At 39.4% G+C, this 18,727-nt stretch overlaps 1 protein-coding gene across 1 annotated transcript; it reads left to right on the top strand.

Annotated features, from left to right (window-relative positions):
* Nucleotides 1-212: 212 nt before the first annotated feature.
* LOC143624348 (uncharacterized) lies at nt 213-830 on the top strand. The gene is made up of 3 exons (XM_077095044.1): nt 213-321; nt 391-460; nt 668-830. The coding sequence occupies exons 1-3, from the start codon at nt 213-215 to the stop codon at nt 828-830; spliced, it is 342 nt and encodes a 113-aa protein (XP_076951159.1).
* The last annotated feature ends 17,897 nt before the right edge of the window (nt 831-18,727 follow it).

Genomic DNA, 18,727 nt, shown 5'->3' on the forward strand with positions numbered 1-18,727 from the left:
TTTCGCTAAAGATATGATAGTATCAACTTCTTTCAATCTGAATCCAAACATTCCGGGACATAATAAGAGGCTATGACGGGTTTTTAGAGGAGCGGTTGGTGCACTAGACGGAACCTTGATACATGCTATTGTCCCTACTAAGGAACAAGATTTATATAGAGAAGGTAAAAGGGGGTTGTTATCAAAACGCATTAGCAATTTGTGACTTCAACATGATTTTTACCTTCATCGTGGCCGGCTGGGAAGGGGTAGCACATGATTCTAGAATATTATCAGAGGCATTATCAGATCCACATGTGCCATTCCCGTTTCCACCACCAGGTATGTTTATTGTTTGTTAGTTATTTCTATCTTAGTTTAATATTCCAATTAACTAATATATCTTTACAGAGAAATATTATCTTTGTGATGCCGCGTATGCACACACGCGAGGATTTATGGCTCCGTACTGTAATGTGAGGTATTGGCTTAGAAATTTTCGTCGGAGACGTTCATTGACAAATAAAGAAAAAATTAACCATGCACATGCAAAACTTCGGAACGTCACTGAGCGTACTTTCGGTGACTTGAAAGCACGATTCCCTATATTGAAGAGGATGGCACCATTTTCGTTGGAGACACAAAGGAACCTTACTGTTGCATGTTTTGCACTACATAATTTTATTAGGAAAGAAGGTTTGAGCAATGAGTTGTTTGAACAATACGATCAACCCAATGTGTCATTTAGAAAGACTCATGTGCACGTTGCTGATGAAGACGAGGTTGAAGCGCAGGGCACTGCATCAGATCGTGAATATATGACGCAGTTACGAGATGAAATTGCGGAGTAGTTAATGCATAAAGTACCGAATAAATTATTTGAAAAAAATGTTCTTGTTTTTTTATGAATATTATTGCACTGTTGTTTGACTATTATTTAAATTTCGATGATGAATGACTTTTTTATTTAAATTTCAGCTTATTTAAAGATTTCTGTTTTATTTTAGCAGTCTGCAGACGTTAAAAAACCAAAGTCTTCTTCTTGCAGACTGCAGAGGTTTGGTCCACCTCTTCTGCTACAGATGACTTCAGATGTGGTTCGCAGACTGCAGACATTTTATCTCTCAACAAATAAACAGCACCTTAATGATTAGGTATAACTTCTTAAATTAATGAAAATCATAGAACGAAAGACACTATTAGTTATAATAAGTTTTTGTCATATATCACAATTAGGATAGAGCCTATATGTTACACGAATGGTTAAAAAAATAAAACAAAAAAGTTAACTTTAATAATATACATAATAACATATCTTATGAATATATACCAATTAAGAAAAAGATAAGGTTAATATGAATTCATCATAGTTGAATTGGTAAGCTATAAACATTTTAAAAGCAATGTAGTGAGTTCGATTTCCACTAACATATTTTCATTTTATCATTCATGAAGTGGAAATTGCAAAAATGGAAACTTGTGTATAAATTATAATTTTTGAAATTGTTGAGGTGGAATGTGGATAGCTTATATAAAGGCTATGTGGATATGCATTGCTTTAATATAGTAGTTAGATTTGATTGTTTCTTACTCTACTCACAAAATTTGGTGTGTTTTATTTAACCTTCCTCTCTCAATCTCTCTCTCTCTCTCTCTTTCTCTCTGTATACATACACACAAATTTTTTTATAAAAAACGTTAGTTATTAAAAGTTTATTCAAGTTCTTAAATAATTTAAAAGTTCTGTACTGATATTCATCACATATATATATATATATGTGTGTGTGTGTGTGTGTAATTGGAATCGTGTGAGAACTATTTGCAAATGAGAACCCTTGAGAACCATTCATTTTCCTTCAAGCATTCTTTCTTTTACAAAAGCGGACTCTTTTGATTTTTCTTTTTTAGTTTATACATACATACACACGCATACATTATCATTTAATTTCTAGTTACATAATGTACATTATTATTTCTTAATCTAAACAAGTTACTTGCTATTCTTAACATGTTAGGTACGTTGTCTAATCAGGGGTAGATGTGGAATCTTAATGGTTCAGTCAGTTTCTCGATCAAAGGAGTTCAGGTGAATTTGGATAATATAGTACTCGGTCATGGAATGAGGCATAAATCATGGTTTAAAGTCCGTCCATAAAAGGTAAGTACTTGTGTTAGAGAATCATGTTAGACAGGATTCCTACTCGTCTAAACTAAGATCGGATTTAATTGATGTTCCATTGACAATTTGTTCGATGTGTGATGATAATTTGGAATCTACACAAAATGTTTTTCGGAATTGTAGCGTTTTGGTAAGATTATAGGACTTGGTATCAGTGTGGATGGGGGTGTCAATTCTCTTAAACCAATTTTCAATGAATCTTCTCGATTGGCTTGAAGATATGATCCTTCATTAGAAAATAAAAAAAAGGAGTTGTTGGGCCAATATAGCGGTTCATAAACAAAACGGTTTTCTCCTAGAATTTGCCGTCGGAATTTAAATTTCTGGAAGACGTTTACTTTACCTTCCTATGGTGCAATACTACAAATCAGAAATGCAAGATTAAGTAGAACCAGTGGCGGATTGACTTTATTGTCAGGGGGGTATTAGCCCCCACTCAACTTCTGAGCCTGTATACATATTTCATGAGTTTCTTAGTATATTTCTTGCAAAAATAGATCTAATATTAAAGATGCCCCCTTGAGTTTTATTCATTGGCCATAAAAGTCTTGCACTCTTTCATTTTAAAAGCTAATTCAAAAGCCTATTTTATCAAAAAGTCCTTAAAAATCCACCAATAAATGGTTCCATGCCCAATTCAATTTTTGTACTAGTGGCATGCCCATCTTAATTCCTTATTGCCTTGGTTTAAAATCAACTACCAGGTTCTATATTTGGTGCTATGGAAAGGTTTGTGAAACGAAAGCGCCATCTTTCAAATCTGGATTTGATGATTTAGATAATTTCCTTCGTGGTCTTGACTTTCCAGAAAGAAAGAAAGATCGATATAAAAAGCGAAGCTTTAGCCCCATTTCGTTTGTAAAAGAGGACAAAGCACGGTTCTTTTACTAATTCCCCCCCACTGAGCAAAGTTTCTGGATCCGCCACTGAATAGAACATAGTGGCTTCAAAATCAAATATTATTTTTGTAATCTTCCACTTCTACTTCTAGTTTCTTAGTTTAAATTGTCCTCTTGTTCTAAAAAAATAATAAGAATTTTATAATATATAAGTTGCAACTTAACTTAATGTGCCTTTTATGTTTAATAAATACATAGTCTCACCATAAATAGAGGTGCGAATACAATGGACCCTAAAACTTGGTGTGTTTATCATTTGACCATATTTTAACATGTTTTTTTTAACAACTAGTTTGCATGTTTAGAAATTTGAACCCTCAACCTTCCAAGAAAGGAAATCTTTTTTATTTTAATTTTTTTCCACATATTTCATCCCATGTCTCAAGTAATACTAAACCTATAACTATTTGATTGTATGACGTACACTTTTGTCATTAGACCAATCAAGTGGTTGAAAAGAAAGCATATATTACACCCCCGAATGGATCAAATGCGAGTTTTAATATGCTTTTAGTAATATTAATTTATTATTGACAAAGCTAGTTTTTTTATTAGAAATTAAAAAAACAACCTCTAAGGCTCTAGTAGGCCTATAAACGAACCGAACGAAACAAGAGCATGTTCATGTTCGTTCGTTTAACTTTAAACGAACACGAAAACAGACACTTAATAAAACACATATTTTGTGTTCGTGTTTGTTTATTTAACAAATGAACATGTTCGTGTTTGTTTGTTTAAATTTTAAAAGAACAGTTAACGAGCATAAATGACCATTACTAAACAAAGATAGACAAGCATAAATGAATATATATATATATAAACAAATGTAAATGAACACAAACAAACATAAATGAACATGAATAAACAAATTTAAATGAACACAAATAAGCAAATATAAAACATTAAGTAGATAACTCTTCAAGATAATATTTAATTATTTTTTATTAATATGTAAACGAACATAAACGAACGTTCACGAACGTAAATGAACGAACGAAACACGTGTTCATGTTTGTTTGTTTAATGAAATGATCACAATTTTTTTTGTTAATGCCCGTTCCTTAATTAAATAAACGAACTTTCTGGCAAACGGTTCACGATTAATTTGTTGGAAAATATTGTGTAAATAAAATATATTCTAATTATGAATTCTTTTATATTATATTGAAAAACCTTTGATTTAGTCAAGACCATTCAACATGTCATTAAGTTTTGGTTAAAAGTTAAATGCCTTGGTTAATATTGATTGGAATATTTCAATTTTTTCATTAATGATGGTTGAATGGTTTTAACTTTATACTAGTATAAATACCAAGGGAGCTCCTTGGTTGTAGACACACAAACACAAACACAAATACAAAAAACACAAAATAACACATTCTCTCTTGTGTTTTCTCCAACTTTCTCCCAAAAAAATTCCAACATTATTGATCATCTTCATAATTTTCTTTAAGGTACTATTCGGGTGCTAGAGCCCTCCCCGGCAGTACATATTGCTTAGGCCATTGTACCCTGGAAAACAAAACGGGGAGAGACCTGGAATTTGTTTTAAGGTCCCCGTGTAAAACACGATCCTCGGCCACAAAGACCGTGACACAATTCTTCTTGTACACCTTTCTTACACTATTTTATTTCAATTGTACAGTAGTTTTGATTTTTCCGGTGTAATTCGTATTGTAATTACTTGCTTTCCTAGATTGGTTTGATTCCTTGTATTGTACTCCCTCCGCCCCATAAAAAGTGTCCATATTTCCTTTTTTATTTGTCCCATTACAAATGTCCCCTTTCAAAATTTATTAGTCAATTTCCAAGTTTACCCTTAAGCACACACAACTAGCATTAATAAACAATATGGTGGACCCATTTTCCAAGGGCATTATTGTCATTTGGTTAGCAAAAAAAGTAATCATTCAATACACCTTAAACTTTGTGGTTTTCAAACTAAGACACTTTGACCGGGACGGAGGGAGTAATTACTTTATTAAAAGTGTTTTATTTTTATACGCGAACGGATTCCTACAATCTTAAAACAAATTTTTAAAAAATCACCGTTTGTGTATTCAACACATTCTCATGTGACTCAAACTAGTTTTGTTTCATGCGGTTGTGTATTTAAAAAACATTTTTTTTTCGTTTCTATTCAGAGGAGCGACTTTGTAGAAACAAAAACCGGTTACAATTCGGATTTTTAACGCTAAACTCTTGGAAAAACCCATTTTTTGTTCCCTTCAAGGTTGGACTTAGAACACCTTCGGTGCATTAATTCGAGTGTTCGGATTAAAAAGTTTTGCATAACTTTAATTTAGTGGGAGCGACCACTATTAATATTTCCAAAAAACTAACTTAGCATAGTTTCTTTTTCAGAAAAAATGGCGTCACCGTCATCGAGCAACTTTACCGGTACGCCTTTGTCCGTTATGGTAAGAGCAACTACCATGGCTAATCACGCTGAAAAACCCGAGAAGTTCTCGGGTTTGCACTTTAAACGGTGGCAACAGAAGATGTTCTTCTATTTGACCACCTTGAACCTTGTGAGGTTCTTGACAGAATCCGCTCCCCCAACCACTAACGCAGAGGGGGAGACCGACGCTCAAGCTTTGAGTGCGGTAGATGCGTGAAAGCATTCGGAATTCTTATGTAGAAACTATGTGTTAAACGGTTTAGTTGACGTGTTGTATAACGTCTACTCTTCAATAAAGACTACCAAAGAATTTGTTGTCGCCCGTTTCTTGGACTATAAAATGGTTGACTCCAAGACTGTATTTAGTCAAGTCCAATAGTTGCAAGTTATACTTCACGACATCTTTGCTAAGGGAATGACACTTAGTGAGACATTTCAAGTGGCATCGATGATTGAAAAATTGCCTTCTTGTTGGGTTGAGTTTAAGAATTATCTTAAACACAAGTGAAAGGAGATGACCATTGATGATCTTATTGTTCGACTTCGGATAGAAGAAGACAATAAGAGAGCTCAAAAAGGTAGCCTAGTGGATGTTTCCGCCAAGGCTAACTTAGTCGAGTACGGTTAATCCTCCATTGGGGGAATGAGGGCAAAGACAATGGTAACAAAGGAAAAGCGAAAGTGGACCTTGGCATGAAGACAGGGGCTGTGAAAAAGAAGCCTCCACTATTCCAAGAACCATGTTACAACTGCAACGAGACGGGGCACCGGGCGAACCAGTGCAAGAAACCAAAGCACGAGCGCGCGCATTTGGTGGAAGAGGATGGCACTCCTCTCATGGCAATGATTACCGAGGAAGCGGCTTTCATCAAGGAAGTCAACGTTGTGGGAGACGCTCCCAAAGGGTGGTACGTTGACACCGGGGCGACACGCCATGTTTGCCGCGACAAACAACTCTTTAAGAATTTCAAAGAGGCGGCGGGTGACCAGAAGCTTTACATGGGGAATAAAGCGATTGCGGACATCATGGGGGAAAGCAATGTGGTCTTGAAGTGAAATTCCAGCAAGAAGCTCACGTTGACCAAAGTTCTCTATGTTCCCGAGATTCGCAAGAATCTTATCTCGGGATGGATGCTCAACAAGCACGGATTTCGCTTGGTGATTGAATCGGATAAATTTATTTTATCGAAAAATGGAATGTTTATTGGCAAGGGCTATGCCGACAATTCTATGTTCAAATTGAATGTAATTGTTGTTAAAAAATTCTATGAATAAAATTTCAATTTCTATTTACATGCTTGAGTCGTCAAATTCTAATTCTGGTGTTTGGCATGGTAAACTAGGACATGTAAATTTTAATTCAATTCGACGTTTAATTAAATTAAATAGCATTTCATGTTTTAAAATCAATTCAAAATATAAATGTGAAACATGTGTTGAATCCAAACTAACGAGAAAGCTTTTCAAATCGGTTCAACGAATAACTGAACCCCTTGATTTAATCCACACTGATGTGTGCGATTTAAAAGCCACTCCCACAAGAGGTGGAAATAAGTATTTCATCACGTTCATTGATGATAGTACTCGGTATTGCTATGTATACTTACTTAAAAGTAAGGATGAAGCAGTAAACAAGTTTATCTTGTATAAAGATGAGGTTGAAAATCAACAAAAACGAAGAATAAAAACTTTGCGAAGTGATAGGGGTGGTGAATATGTTTCACCATTTGCGGAAATATGCGGAAAAAGTGGCATAATACATGAGTGTACCCCACCTTATTCTCCACAATCAAATGGCATTGTGAAACGAAAGAACCGTACATTGAAAGAGATGATGAATGCCATGTTGATTAGCTCGGGCGTGAGATATGACTTAGGGGGGGGGGGGGGAGGCTATTCTCTCGGCCAATTATATCTTGAATAAGATACCCCGCAAGAAAATGGACGTGACTCTGTATGAGTTATGGAAGGGTAAAAAACCTTCATACAAATACATTCGAGTGTGGGGGTGCCTTACCAAGGTGACGGTTCTGCCACCAAAGGCACTAACGATAAGACCTAAAACCGTGGATTGTATATGCATTGGATACCATAGTAATGTGCATAGGTTTCTTGTACATGAGTCCAAGAATCCCAATGTACATGAAGGCACTATTGTTGAGTGGAGGACCAACGAATTTTTCGAAAATGTGTTTCCCTGTTTAAGGAAAACACATGCGAGTTCATCAAGAGCGGTTGATGAAGCAAGTAAATCAAGAGAGATTGATGATACGATTCATGATGAGAGACATGAATGACCCGAAATTGAGGAAGGCGAGCTTAAACGAAGCAAAAGACCAAGGATTGAAAAATATTTCGGTCTCGATTTCGTGAGCTACATGGTTGAGGGTGAGCCCAATACCTACCGCGAGGCGGTTACCTCTGCGGAATCACCTCAATGGAAGGAAACAATTAAGAACGAGATAGATTCTATATTGCAAAATCATACTTGGGAGTTAATAGATCTTCCGCCAGGTTGTAAACCCCTTGGATATCGTTGGATATTCAAAAGGAAGATGAAAGCCGATGGAAGTATTGATAAATACAAGGCAAGGTTAGTGATCAAAGGGTATAGAAAAAAGGAAGGTTTAGACTATTTTGATACTTACTCGCCGGTCACGCGAATAACCTTAATAAGGTTGGTTCTTGCAATCCCGGCCTTATGAAATTTGGAAATTCACCAAATGGATGTAAAAATCGCATTTCTAAATGTAAGGCCCCGAACCCCGAGAACCCCATAGTTGGTAATCATTCAAAACACTCATAAAAGTAATTAAACTTGAAAACAATTCTTTTCATTAAAATAAGTATCACAGAGTATAATTCGGCGGAAAACGTAAATAAGTAAATGAGTTCCCAAAATTCGGGAATTTTGACCAAAATCAACATAATTATCTTTAAACAAAACTTTTAAAAATAAATGTTTAATAATAAAATCTTCCATTCTCGTATGCCCTTCAGTGTCCAAGTAGCTCTGTGCACGTCCAAGCAATAAGGCATCCTCTTCCTAACCTGAAACTCACACTAACATGCACACAAAGTCAGCTTAAGCTGAGTGGGTTCAAGTTTTAAATAAGTAACAAAAGTCTTAATAATCATTCCAACAGTTTTAAGATGGTAAACGGAAATACATCGGTTAAGTCACCACATTCAATAAATAGTCATCCTTATGTATGAGCATCTCTATACGTGCATTCCTATATATATATCAATATATATAACAATCAATAATAACATTCAGGGCAGAGAAAACGTACAACCCAAACACGTAACATTCGGCGCATGCAAACACAAAGTAGGCATACGCAACATTCAGTAGTCGAGACGACTACAACATTCGCCAAATATTGGCCATTCTAAAATATATATATATATATATATATATACATACACACATTCTATAACATTCCAAGGCCTACCAATACTAGCAAGCCTATGTAAAATCGTTTAAAACATTTCATCAAGTGAGAAAACACTTAGGTGTGCATGCTAGCCCAAAACATAAAAAGAGTTAAACGGGGCATCAAGAACTCACCTGAAATCGATCGAACACCTGCAACGAGCTAGGAAATCCCTAAGTACACAATCACAAGCAAGGGCCTGTAAAGTATACAAACAGTGTTACTAAGCTAGACCGTAAGAACACTCTTGCCTAATGGGCCGTTCAAGCCCAACAACTTGGCCCAAGGCCCAACACTTGGCTCAAGGCCCAACAACTTGGACCAAGGTCCAACAACTTTCAACTAACCAAATCCACCCTAAGATTAAGGTCGGGGCTAACCATGATGCACAACTCGCCCGTCGGTAATCAAATCGAGTCGAATACACGCGTAATAAACCTTAAAACCAATTGTTAAACGAATCAGCCCCAAATGGACCAAATCCCCATTTTAATCCTTTCATTCATCATAATTATGTCACCCGAGTTGATAGTTGACGGTTCCTCTTTACAGCTCTCAATTTAACATTTAAACGAAAATTCACGCACCGCCGACTCGATTGACGAAGCACCAACCAAAACAACCCCGAGCATCAAAAAAATAATTTTCCCACAGCCCTTAGACTCCCCTAGGGCCATACAAACTGATTCGGTTGGTCATCCAACCGATTAACGCATCAAACTCAACAATTTGCAATTCTACACCCGATAAACCCTAGTTTTCGAACTAAAATCGATTGACCGACCTAAACACCTCCAATGGCTAAGAAATTTTAATATGATGTAAATGCCATACCTGGGAATCTTTCTACGCCGGAAACTCTAATTTTTATCCACGGGAAGTGGGTCAATTACACCTTGGCCGAAAATCTGTCCAACGAAAAGTTTCGGCAAAATTGAGCATCAAAACGATTAGGGGTGAACAAAAAGAGTGTTGGGGATTGTAGTACATACCTTGAACTACTTCTATGAGCTTGGAATCGATCAAAAAGTTGAAGCAATGAAGGGGGGGCTGGTCTCTTTGCGCCAATCGTACAGCAACACAAGGGGAGGGTTAGGGTTTTTTGATTAATGTTATATTATAAAATATTTTCATTCTAGCCCCTGGAATTTAATAATAATACAGGTTGGAAGAAATGCTAAGCGATTAGACGTACCGGGATGACGTAAAGGCTTCCGAGAAACGTCGGTTAAGTCCCGAGAGTTATACATACTTTACACGCGCTAAATCATTAAACCGGAAGTTGACGGGCGTTACAAGTCCACCCCTTACAATGGGATTCGTCCCTGAATCCCGATGCGACAGGAAGAACTGCGGATACAGTTTCATCATCTCATCTTCTGATTCCCAAGTAACTTCAGAACACCTACGGTGCCTCCACTGCACCTTCACCTGCCTAACCACCTTGTTCCTCAAACGTCTTTCCTGACGGTCAAGTATAGCAATAGGCTCCTCCACATAGTTCAGCTTACAATCAAGCTCAATATCATCAAGAGGCACATGGGCCTCCTCATCCGCTAAACACTTCCTCAAGTGGGACACGTGGTAGGTAGGATGAATTCCCGCGAGTTCCTCGGGCAATTCCAGCCTATAAGCTACCTCACCAACTTGGGCCAAAATACGAAACGGACCGATAAACCTTGGACTGAGCTTCCCCCTCTCACGAAAACGAATAATGCCCTTCCAAGGAGAAACTTTCAACATAACCCGATCCCCAGCCTCGAACACAATGGGCCTTCGCCTTTTGTCCGCATAGGACTTTTGACGATCCTGAGCGGCCTTCATTTACGCCTTAATTTTATCGAGCCTCTCAGTCGTGGCCTCAACTACCTCCAAACTACCCAACTGTTTCTGTACAATGGAACCCCAGCAGACTGGAGTCCTACACCTCCTACCATACAGCATCTCAAACGGTGGCATCCCAATCGTGGCGTGATAACTGTTATTATACGAGAACTCTACCAACGATAAGTGACGATCCCAACTGCCCCCAAAATCGATTACACAGGCCCTTAACATATCCTCAAGAGTCTGAATGGTTCTCTCGGATTGACCATCCGTCTACGGATGATAGGCAGTACTGATGAGGAGTTTGGTGCCCATCTCCTCGTGAAACCTTTTCCAAAACCTGGAGGTAAAACGCGTATCCCTATCCGAAACAATAGATACCGGCACCCCGTGCCTAGAAACGATCTCACGAATAAACACTTCGGTCAACTGCTCGGAATTAAAAGTCTGTCGAATCGGCAAGAAGTGAGCGCTCTTGGTCAGTCTATCCACGATTACCCAAATGGTGTCATAATTACCCCTAGGAGTACGAGGCAGTTTAGTCACGAAATCCATAGTAAGATGCTCCCATTTCCACTCAGGTATTTCCAAAGGCTGAAGTTTCCCAAACGGCTTCTAATGCTCGGCCTTAACTTGCAGACACGTCAAACACTTACTCACATACTAAGCCACCTCAAATTTCATCGCAGGCCACCAATTAATTTTTCTTCAAGTCTTGGTACATCTTGGTCGCGCCCGGGTGAATAGAATAGCCCGACTTGTGTGCCTCATCCAAAATTTTATCTCTGAATCCCCCATACTTCGGTACCCATAAACGACCATCCTTATATTTCACCCCATCACCGACGTCTTCCAACAATTTCTCTTGACCCCAAACACGTTCTGACATAATCCATTCCACCTGCAAAGCCTCATTCTGAACACTGGCTATTTGCTTCAAAATATCGGGTTTAAGGATAAGCTGGTAAGATTTTACACGGATCGGCTTCGGTCTCTCCTTCCGGCTAAACGTGTCAGCCACCACGTTAGCCTTACCTGGGTGGTACATAATCTCCAAATAATAATCCTTAATCAACTCCAACCATCGACGCTTGCGCATATTCAGTTCCTTTTGTTCGAAGAAATACTTTAAACTCTTATGATCGGTATAGATAACGCAGGGAAAACCGTACAAATAATGCCACCACAACTTAAGCGCAAACACAACGGCCGCAAGCTCCAAATCGTGAGTAGGATAATTCGCCTCGTGAGGCTTCAACTGCTGTGAGGCATAAGCGATGACTCGACCTCGCTGCATCAAAACACACCCAAGCCCCTGATAAGAGGCATCAGAATACACTACCAAATCATCGGTGCCATCAGGTAAAGCTAAAATTGGGGCATGCGTCAATCTGTTCTTCAACTCGAGAAAAGCCTCCTCTTGCTCCGTACCCCAAATGAACTTAACACTCTTCTTATCAACTTGGTCAGTGAAGAAGCAATTTTCGAAAAATCGGGAAAAAAGCGGCGGTAATACCCCGCCAAACCCAGAAAACTACGGATTTCAGATGGAGACATAGGAGACTCCCATTCATTCACGGCTTCCACCTTTGCAGGATCAACCAGAATACCACTCGGGTTAATAACATGACCCAAGAATTGAACCTCACGCAACCAGAAGGAACACTTAGAAAATTTCGCGTACAATTTGTTCTTCCGCAGAGCCTCCAACACTTCCACGAGATGACCGGCGTGATCGGATTCACTTTTAGAGTACACAAGAATGTCGTCGATAAACACAATAACCTGTAGGTTCCCTGGATGGATCTACACGAGATATCTCGATCTACGTAGGTGCGGAATCCCTGCGTAGGTCGTTACGAGCGTAGAAAACTAATCAAACAAACACACGATACGAATAAACGAACACACGTTATATTATAACCAAAACACGTGATGTAATATCACTGATTACAGAGAACTCTCGAATACACGTCTGACAACTTACAATTCACGAACTGAACGAACTAGATCAACACCTTAACCTAAGCCATAACCTAGGTATATATTTACGACAACTTCGCCTGATATGTTCAGGCGAAGTTGTTGCTAACTTCGCTTGACTAACAAGTTCGCCTGATAAGCGAACTTGTCAGTAACTTCGCTTAAACATAAACAAAACACAATTAACATTACAGACTCGATTACAGACACACGACTATGAACTACTGACATTATGCACCAACAGACTCCCCCTTGGCAGTAGCTTCATATCTTTATCTTTAAGCACTTGTCTTGTAATCTTCATGCATGCACTCCCTCTCTTACACAGACCGTGACTACTCGCTGATATTTCCTCGCTTCGTCTTTCCAAGCAGGAATATAGAATATCTTCTTCTCGTTTAACACCTGCAGATCAGCTTTAGATAAATTAACAAGATGCATCGGATCATACACTCTTAGCACTTCTTGTTCGTCTTCGTCTTCCATCACGGCTTCAGCAGTCTGGCAATCCACATACCACCATTTAAGATCTTTCAGCACATCTTGAGGCATAGTCTTCATTGGAACCTCTTTCAAACACCGAATCGGCTTATATTTCATCACCATCCAAGGTTTGCCATCTGCTCTCATTCCTCTTTCAGTATCTTCAACTAATTTCCCTTTCTGTGGTTTTAACAACTCAAACTTTTTCTCTTTAATACTTTCTTTCCATACTATCTTCCCAATAACTCTGGCCATATTATCATCACTTCTATTAATCAACCCCAGTCTGGCCAAATCCTTTACCTCACACTCAGGTAAGGTATTTAGAGATCTCAACGTCCTCTTAAAGTATTGGATCCCATCATATCTTTTCACCACGAACACTTTTAGATGTTCATCATATAACCAACAGATAATGCCTTTCTTTGACTCAGCGTACCCTTTAATATTATAACTTTTCTTGAACATTGTAGGTACCACTGGCTTCTTCGTTTTGATAAACCAATGAGCATAGCCTTCCTTCCATCTAGGCTGCTCCTGCCATTCTGTATCATCAACTACTGTATCTTCACATACATTCGACTTCTCAACGGTTGGAAGCTCGTGTTCAACATTCTCCTCTACAATTTCACCTTCTTCAACATCATCTTCTATCACTATCTGTGCACCAATCTTCTCAATTTCTTCTAATGGCAGCACATCATCATCACACACATCATCAACATCTAACATATCATCATCCAACTCCTTCAAGGCATTGATCACATCATCTTCCATCTCCTCGTCATCTACCATCACCACCTCATCACCACCAGAACCACCAGCTGCACCTGCAGACTCCCCCTGAGCTGTGGTTGTCCCAAGAGCTTGAGTAGTTCTTGGCAACTCACCACCTGCACCTTTCGATGCATTGGGATCATCGTCTCTGTCATTCTTCTTCTTTGTCCTGAGCTCGTCGCCTTTACAGCTCGTCTCCCCGTGAGATGCCAAGAACTCCTTCATAGCATCTATAATTTTTCCATGTTCAATCAGTAGGGACGACTGCAGCTGATTCTCTGTTACTAGGCGCTGAATAGCCTTGGTCTGGATAAGATTTATCCTTGATTGCTCAGCCACGACCCGTTCAAGTGCCACTATTCTTTCCGAGTCTGATAAGGTTGCATCGAAATCGAACCCCATATGTGATAAATCTTGAGTGTACAGAGGTGGGATTTCAAATGTAACCGGGACATCAGAAGTAGTTGTGGACGTAACCGCAGGTGGTATCATGACCGACAACCCTGCAGTGTGAACCACTGTCGACTCAATAACCTGTGCAACAATCTCCGACGGAGTAAGCGTTGGAGGCGGCAACGATACAATATCGGACAAGGCGGGTGGAGCAAAACGTACTATCCTTGAAGTCTCTCCAGCTCCTGAACCCATACCTGCCCGTTCTCTTCTAGATCTGCGAATCAACTGCTGAACCTCTTCTTCATAGTCTGCCTCAATATCATCATCAGCAGTTCTCTTCCTTTTCCCAAACGTTCTTTCTTGTGTCACCAGCATCCTTCTTGCTTCATCAACTACTTCATCAAAATCAGAGTCAGCCACCGTTGTAGCTGCCCTAGTCACTTCCACAGTTGAAACTCTTGCAGCCGAGACCTGAATCTCTTCTGCTGGATGCATACGATCCATGTCAAAGAATCCTTGGCCGCCAAAAACAACGTCAAGGTCTACTTCTTCTTCAGCTGACACAACAGGCGCAGCAGGTACAGCTTGAGGTGCTCCCGCCTGTTGTGGTTGAGGATCTCTAAACTCGTCCCCATTAGCAGGAACATACTCCGGGTTGATTAAATACCCAAACAATGGAGTATGCCTAGGACGCAGTTCAGGCTTGCTTCTAGCACTCGAAGTTCTACATTTAGCAAAGATACGCTTGTTCACACTCTCCACGTATCTGATAGGGCGACGATGAGGCAACGTGGGAGCAACATGATTCAAGATCATTTGGAGAAATCTTGGATACATGATGAATCTCTCACGCCCCATCGCCCTTCGCTGTCGATCAATCTCATAGAAGACCATCTGACTCAAGCTGTAACGCTTGTTATAAGTCAGAGCAGTCATCGCCGACTGCAAGGTCGCGCCCATCCCGTCAGTGCCTGCCTTCCTCCCTGACATGCAGACACTCATTACGTGCATGAGGAAGCGCCACTGATTGAGCAAGAAACCTTTCCTTCTTTGTGTATCCCCCAAGGAACCAGAATATCCCATTTGTAGAAATGCTCCATCACGGAACGGAGCAACAAACTCTGTCGGATCATCCCTAGTCTCCTCTCCGAACTGCAGAGCCACCCGGATTTGTTCAGACGAGAACTGAACATCCTGACCATTTACCGTTGCACGCATCACCGGGGGGTCGACGCGGCAGTCATATTCCACCGTCTGCCAGAAATCCTCAATGTTGGGCAAGGAAATCGGCAGAGTTGTCGTAATGGCGTGGAATATCCGCGAGCGTAGCAGGAATGTGATGATTTCGCGGAAATCATCTACTCCACTCGCGTCTGGGTCAAGTGTGATATACATGTTATGCCCAGGGAAGAATTGTCTTTGGTTATCACTTCCGTCATCACCACCAGCACCTCCTGTACCAGCAACTTCAGCCATATCTGCAACAAACAGGCCAAGTTAGTTGATCGTTAAGGCAAATCACAAGTTCGCCTGTTACCATGAGCGAAGTTGTAATAAATTCTGTATAGGCGAAGTTAAAGGTGGGGCGAAGTTGGGAACAACTTCGCTTCAACTTGAACTTCGTCTATTATACATTGAGTAAAAAGGTCCAGGCGAATGATAACTTCGCCTCACCACAACATCGCCTCACAACATCGCCTCAGGACATCGCCTCAGGCGAAGTTGCGGATAACTTCGCCTAATCCTTAAGTTCGCCTGAATCTGAAACGGCGACTGTTAGGTTTATGAAACGACGTGCAGTTGGTGATTTTGGGGATCGAGGACTCCGTTAAACTTGATTTTGAAACAATCTGGACAGTTAGTTCGTTCATGAACGCGTAAAAACTTGTTTGAAATCGGGTGTTAAGTTATCGAAATATCCGGTTAATGAATCGGGTCGAAACGACCGTTGATAAACATCAAATTACGGTTAATGTCCGATATAATAACCTTACACACCTTGAATCGTTAATAGAAACTGAAGAAAGATAACAAAGATGAAGTCGGAAAACAAGTTCGCCTGAAACTGGATAAGTTCGCTGGAATTTCGAAAGATAAGATCGCCGATATTGAAAATAATGAACGATTGACCTTTTAAAATCCTTTTTATATGGGCGGAGTTATACAGGCGAAGTTAAGGATAACTTCGCCTAGGCGAAGTTATGCACAAGTTCGCCTGTTTAACAACTTCGCCTATTATTTACAAAACCAAACCTTATACTTTGAACATTTTGCAATTAACTTTTAAAAACTTCCTTTAAAGAGTTAAAAGATACAATCAAGACCAAGTAACCAAGTATAAAATCAACAACTACATAAATAGGAAAAACTTTTAAAAATTAAAGTACAAGGGATCAAATTTCAGTCTAGACAGAGACTACCATGTTTTAGAAAAGATCCGAACAGGAATCATACTAATTACGTGACTGTCACATAGATCCGTGTTTAGCTGTATTATGACATAAAGAAACAGGTTGTAAGCAGGTAAATAACTTAAAATGGTTTTCATCATTTCTGTGATACGAGTTAGGTTCAATTATGCCTCAAAATTTAAGTGGGCAACAACTCAGAGATTATGATGCCTTCTATCTATTCTCAAAGCGTATTTGGCTTTCCCCAAGTCACCCCGAATTGACTTCGACCCATAGTGTCTGATTAAGTTTGTAAGTACTCTTCATCTGCTTCCCGTTCTCTTTCTTACTCCATGATTGAGAAGTCTTGATATTTTGAACTCTAGAATGGTTCAATAACTCATAAGTTTTTTTTTTTTTTTTTTTTTTTTTAACAAACACTCATATAGACTTCAGAGTAGTAAAGAACTGCAAGTCCCGAATCTGGATCACTGCAGTTTCTTGAAATGCTATCTTCACAGAAATCAGAACACTCACGGGCTCGTGTATGACTGGGTAATCGCTTTTCTGCCTATCATTCGGAAAGATATATATGAAGACATGCAAAACTCTTAAGGAGTTTCCACGTAAAATCGAGTAGATTAAGTTAGTATCACATCTACTTTTACGCACCATAAAAAGCTACCATGACATACAATGACTGTTCTAAAGCCTTTTAAGCCTAATAACTTCACTAGTTAAGCACACAGAATCAGTATATGTATCATTTTCCAAGGTTGGATCAATTTTCTGTTAAACATAGCAAACTAACTTCTTACGAAGTAGTAGACTTGAAAAATAATTTCATTTCCCATAAAAAAAAATTTAACTTTAATCGCCCCGATCAAGTCAAAGTCTTCAGGTAAACGGCAATCCTGAAGATCCAATGGATCAACTGGACCGACCACATACAAGTATGTGTCCTTCTAACTAATTATGAACGACTAATTTTCAACGAAAGAACCCAAACACATCATAAACCGCCCCAGTTACTTTCAGTCGTCTGGTTAATGGCAATCCTCATATTCTACAGGTAGAAATGAGGACCAAACATATCCAAAGATATGTCCATCAAACTGAGGTAACCGACATAGTTTTAAGCGATAGTGATTTTTTTTTTTTAACGAAGATAAAAAGCATGGTTACTCGGGATTGATCATCCCGTTCAGCTCAACAAGGTTTTGAAATCTTGATTTGTCAAACGCTTTAGTAAATAAATCAGCGAAATTATCTAGCGTATCAACCTTTTCGAGCTTAATCAGTTTCTTCTCAGCACAATCCCGTATAAAATGATGACGTATGTCAATATGTTTAGTTTGACTGTGCTTAACGGGATTGTTAGTTACTGAGATCGCAGCAGTGTTATCAATACAAATTGGAGTAAGTGAGAAATTCAGACCATAGTCGCGTAACTGTTGTTGAATCCAAAGAACCTGGGAGCAGCAGTTGGATGCTGCCATGTACTCTGCCTCACAGATTGAAATGGCGACGGAGGTCTGCTTCTTGCATTGCCAAGACACTAGTCTGCCTCCTAGAAACTGACATCCTCCAGTAGTTGACTTCCGACTCTGATTGCACCCTCCATAATCAGAATCTGTGTAAGCTACCAACTCCAAGTCTCCTCCCTTCGCGTACCACAACCCCAGCTTAGGTTTGCCTTTGAGATACCGCAAGATCCTCTTCACACCCTTCATGTGAGATTCCTTTGGGTTTGCCTGAAAACGAGCACAAAGACAAACTGCAAACATAATATCAGGCTATTAAAGAACCTATAATAGCCCGATACTGAGTTGGGTCCACATCTGCGTCATTGTCTGTCTCAGCACCCAACTTATGGTTGACGCAGATTGGAGTATCAAATGGAGTGCTGTCCTCCATCTTGAAACATTTGAGCACATCATGGACATACTTGGTCTGATGAATGAACATCCCAT

The sequence above is a fragment of the Bidens hawaiensis genome, unplaced genomic scaffold (assembly GCF_021521415.1).
Source record: "Bidens hawaiensis isolate Kalapana, Puna unplaced genomic scaffold, B.hawaiensis_p1.1 tig00003760_1, whole genome shotgun sequence".
Lineage (NCBI taxonomy): Eukaryota > Viridiplantae > Streptophyta > Magnoliopsida > Asterales > Asteraceae > Bidens > Bidens hawaiensis.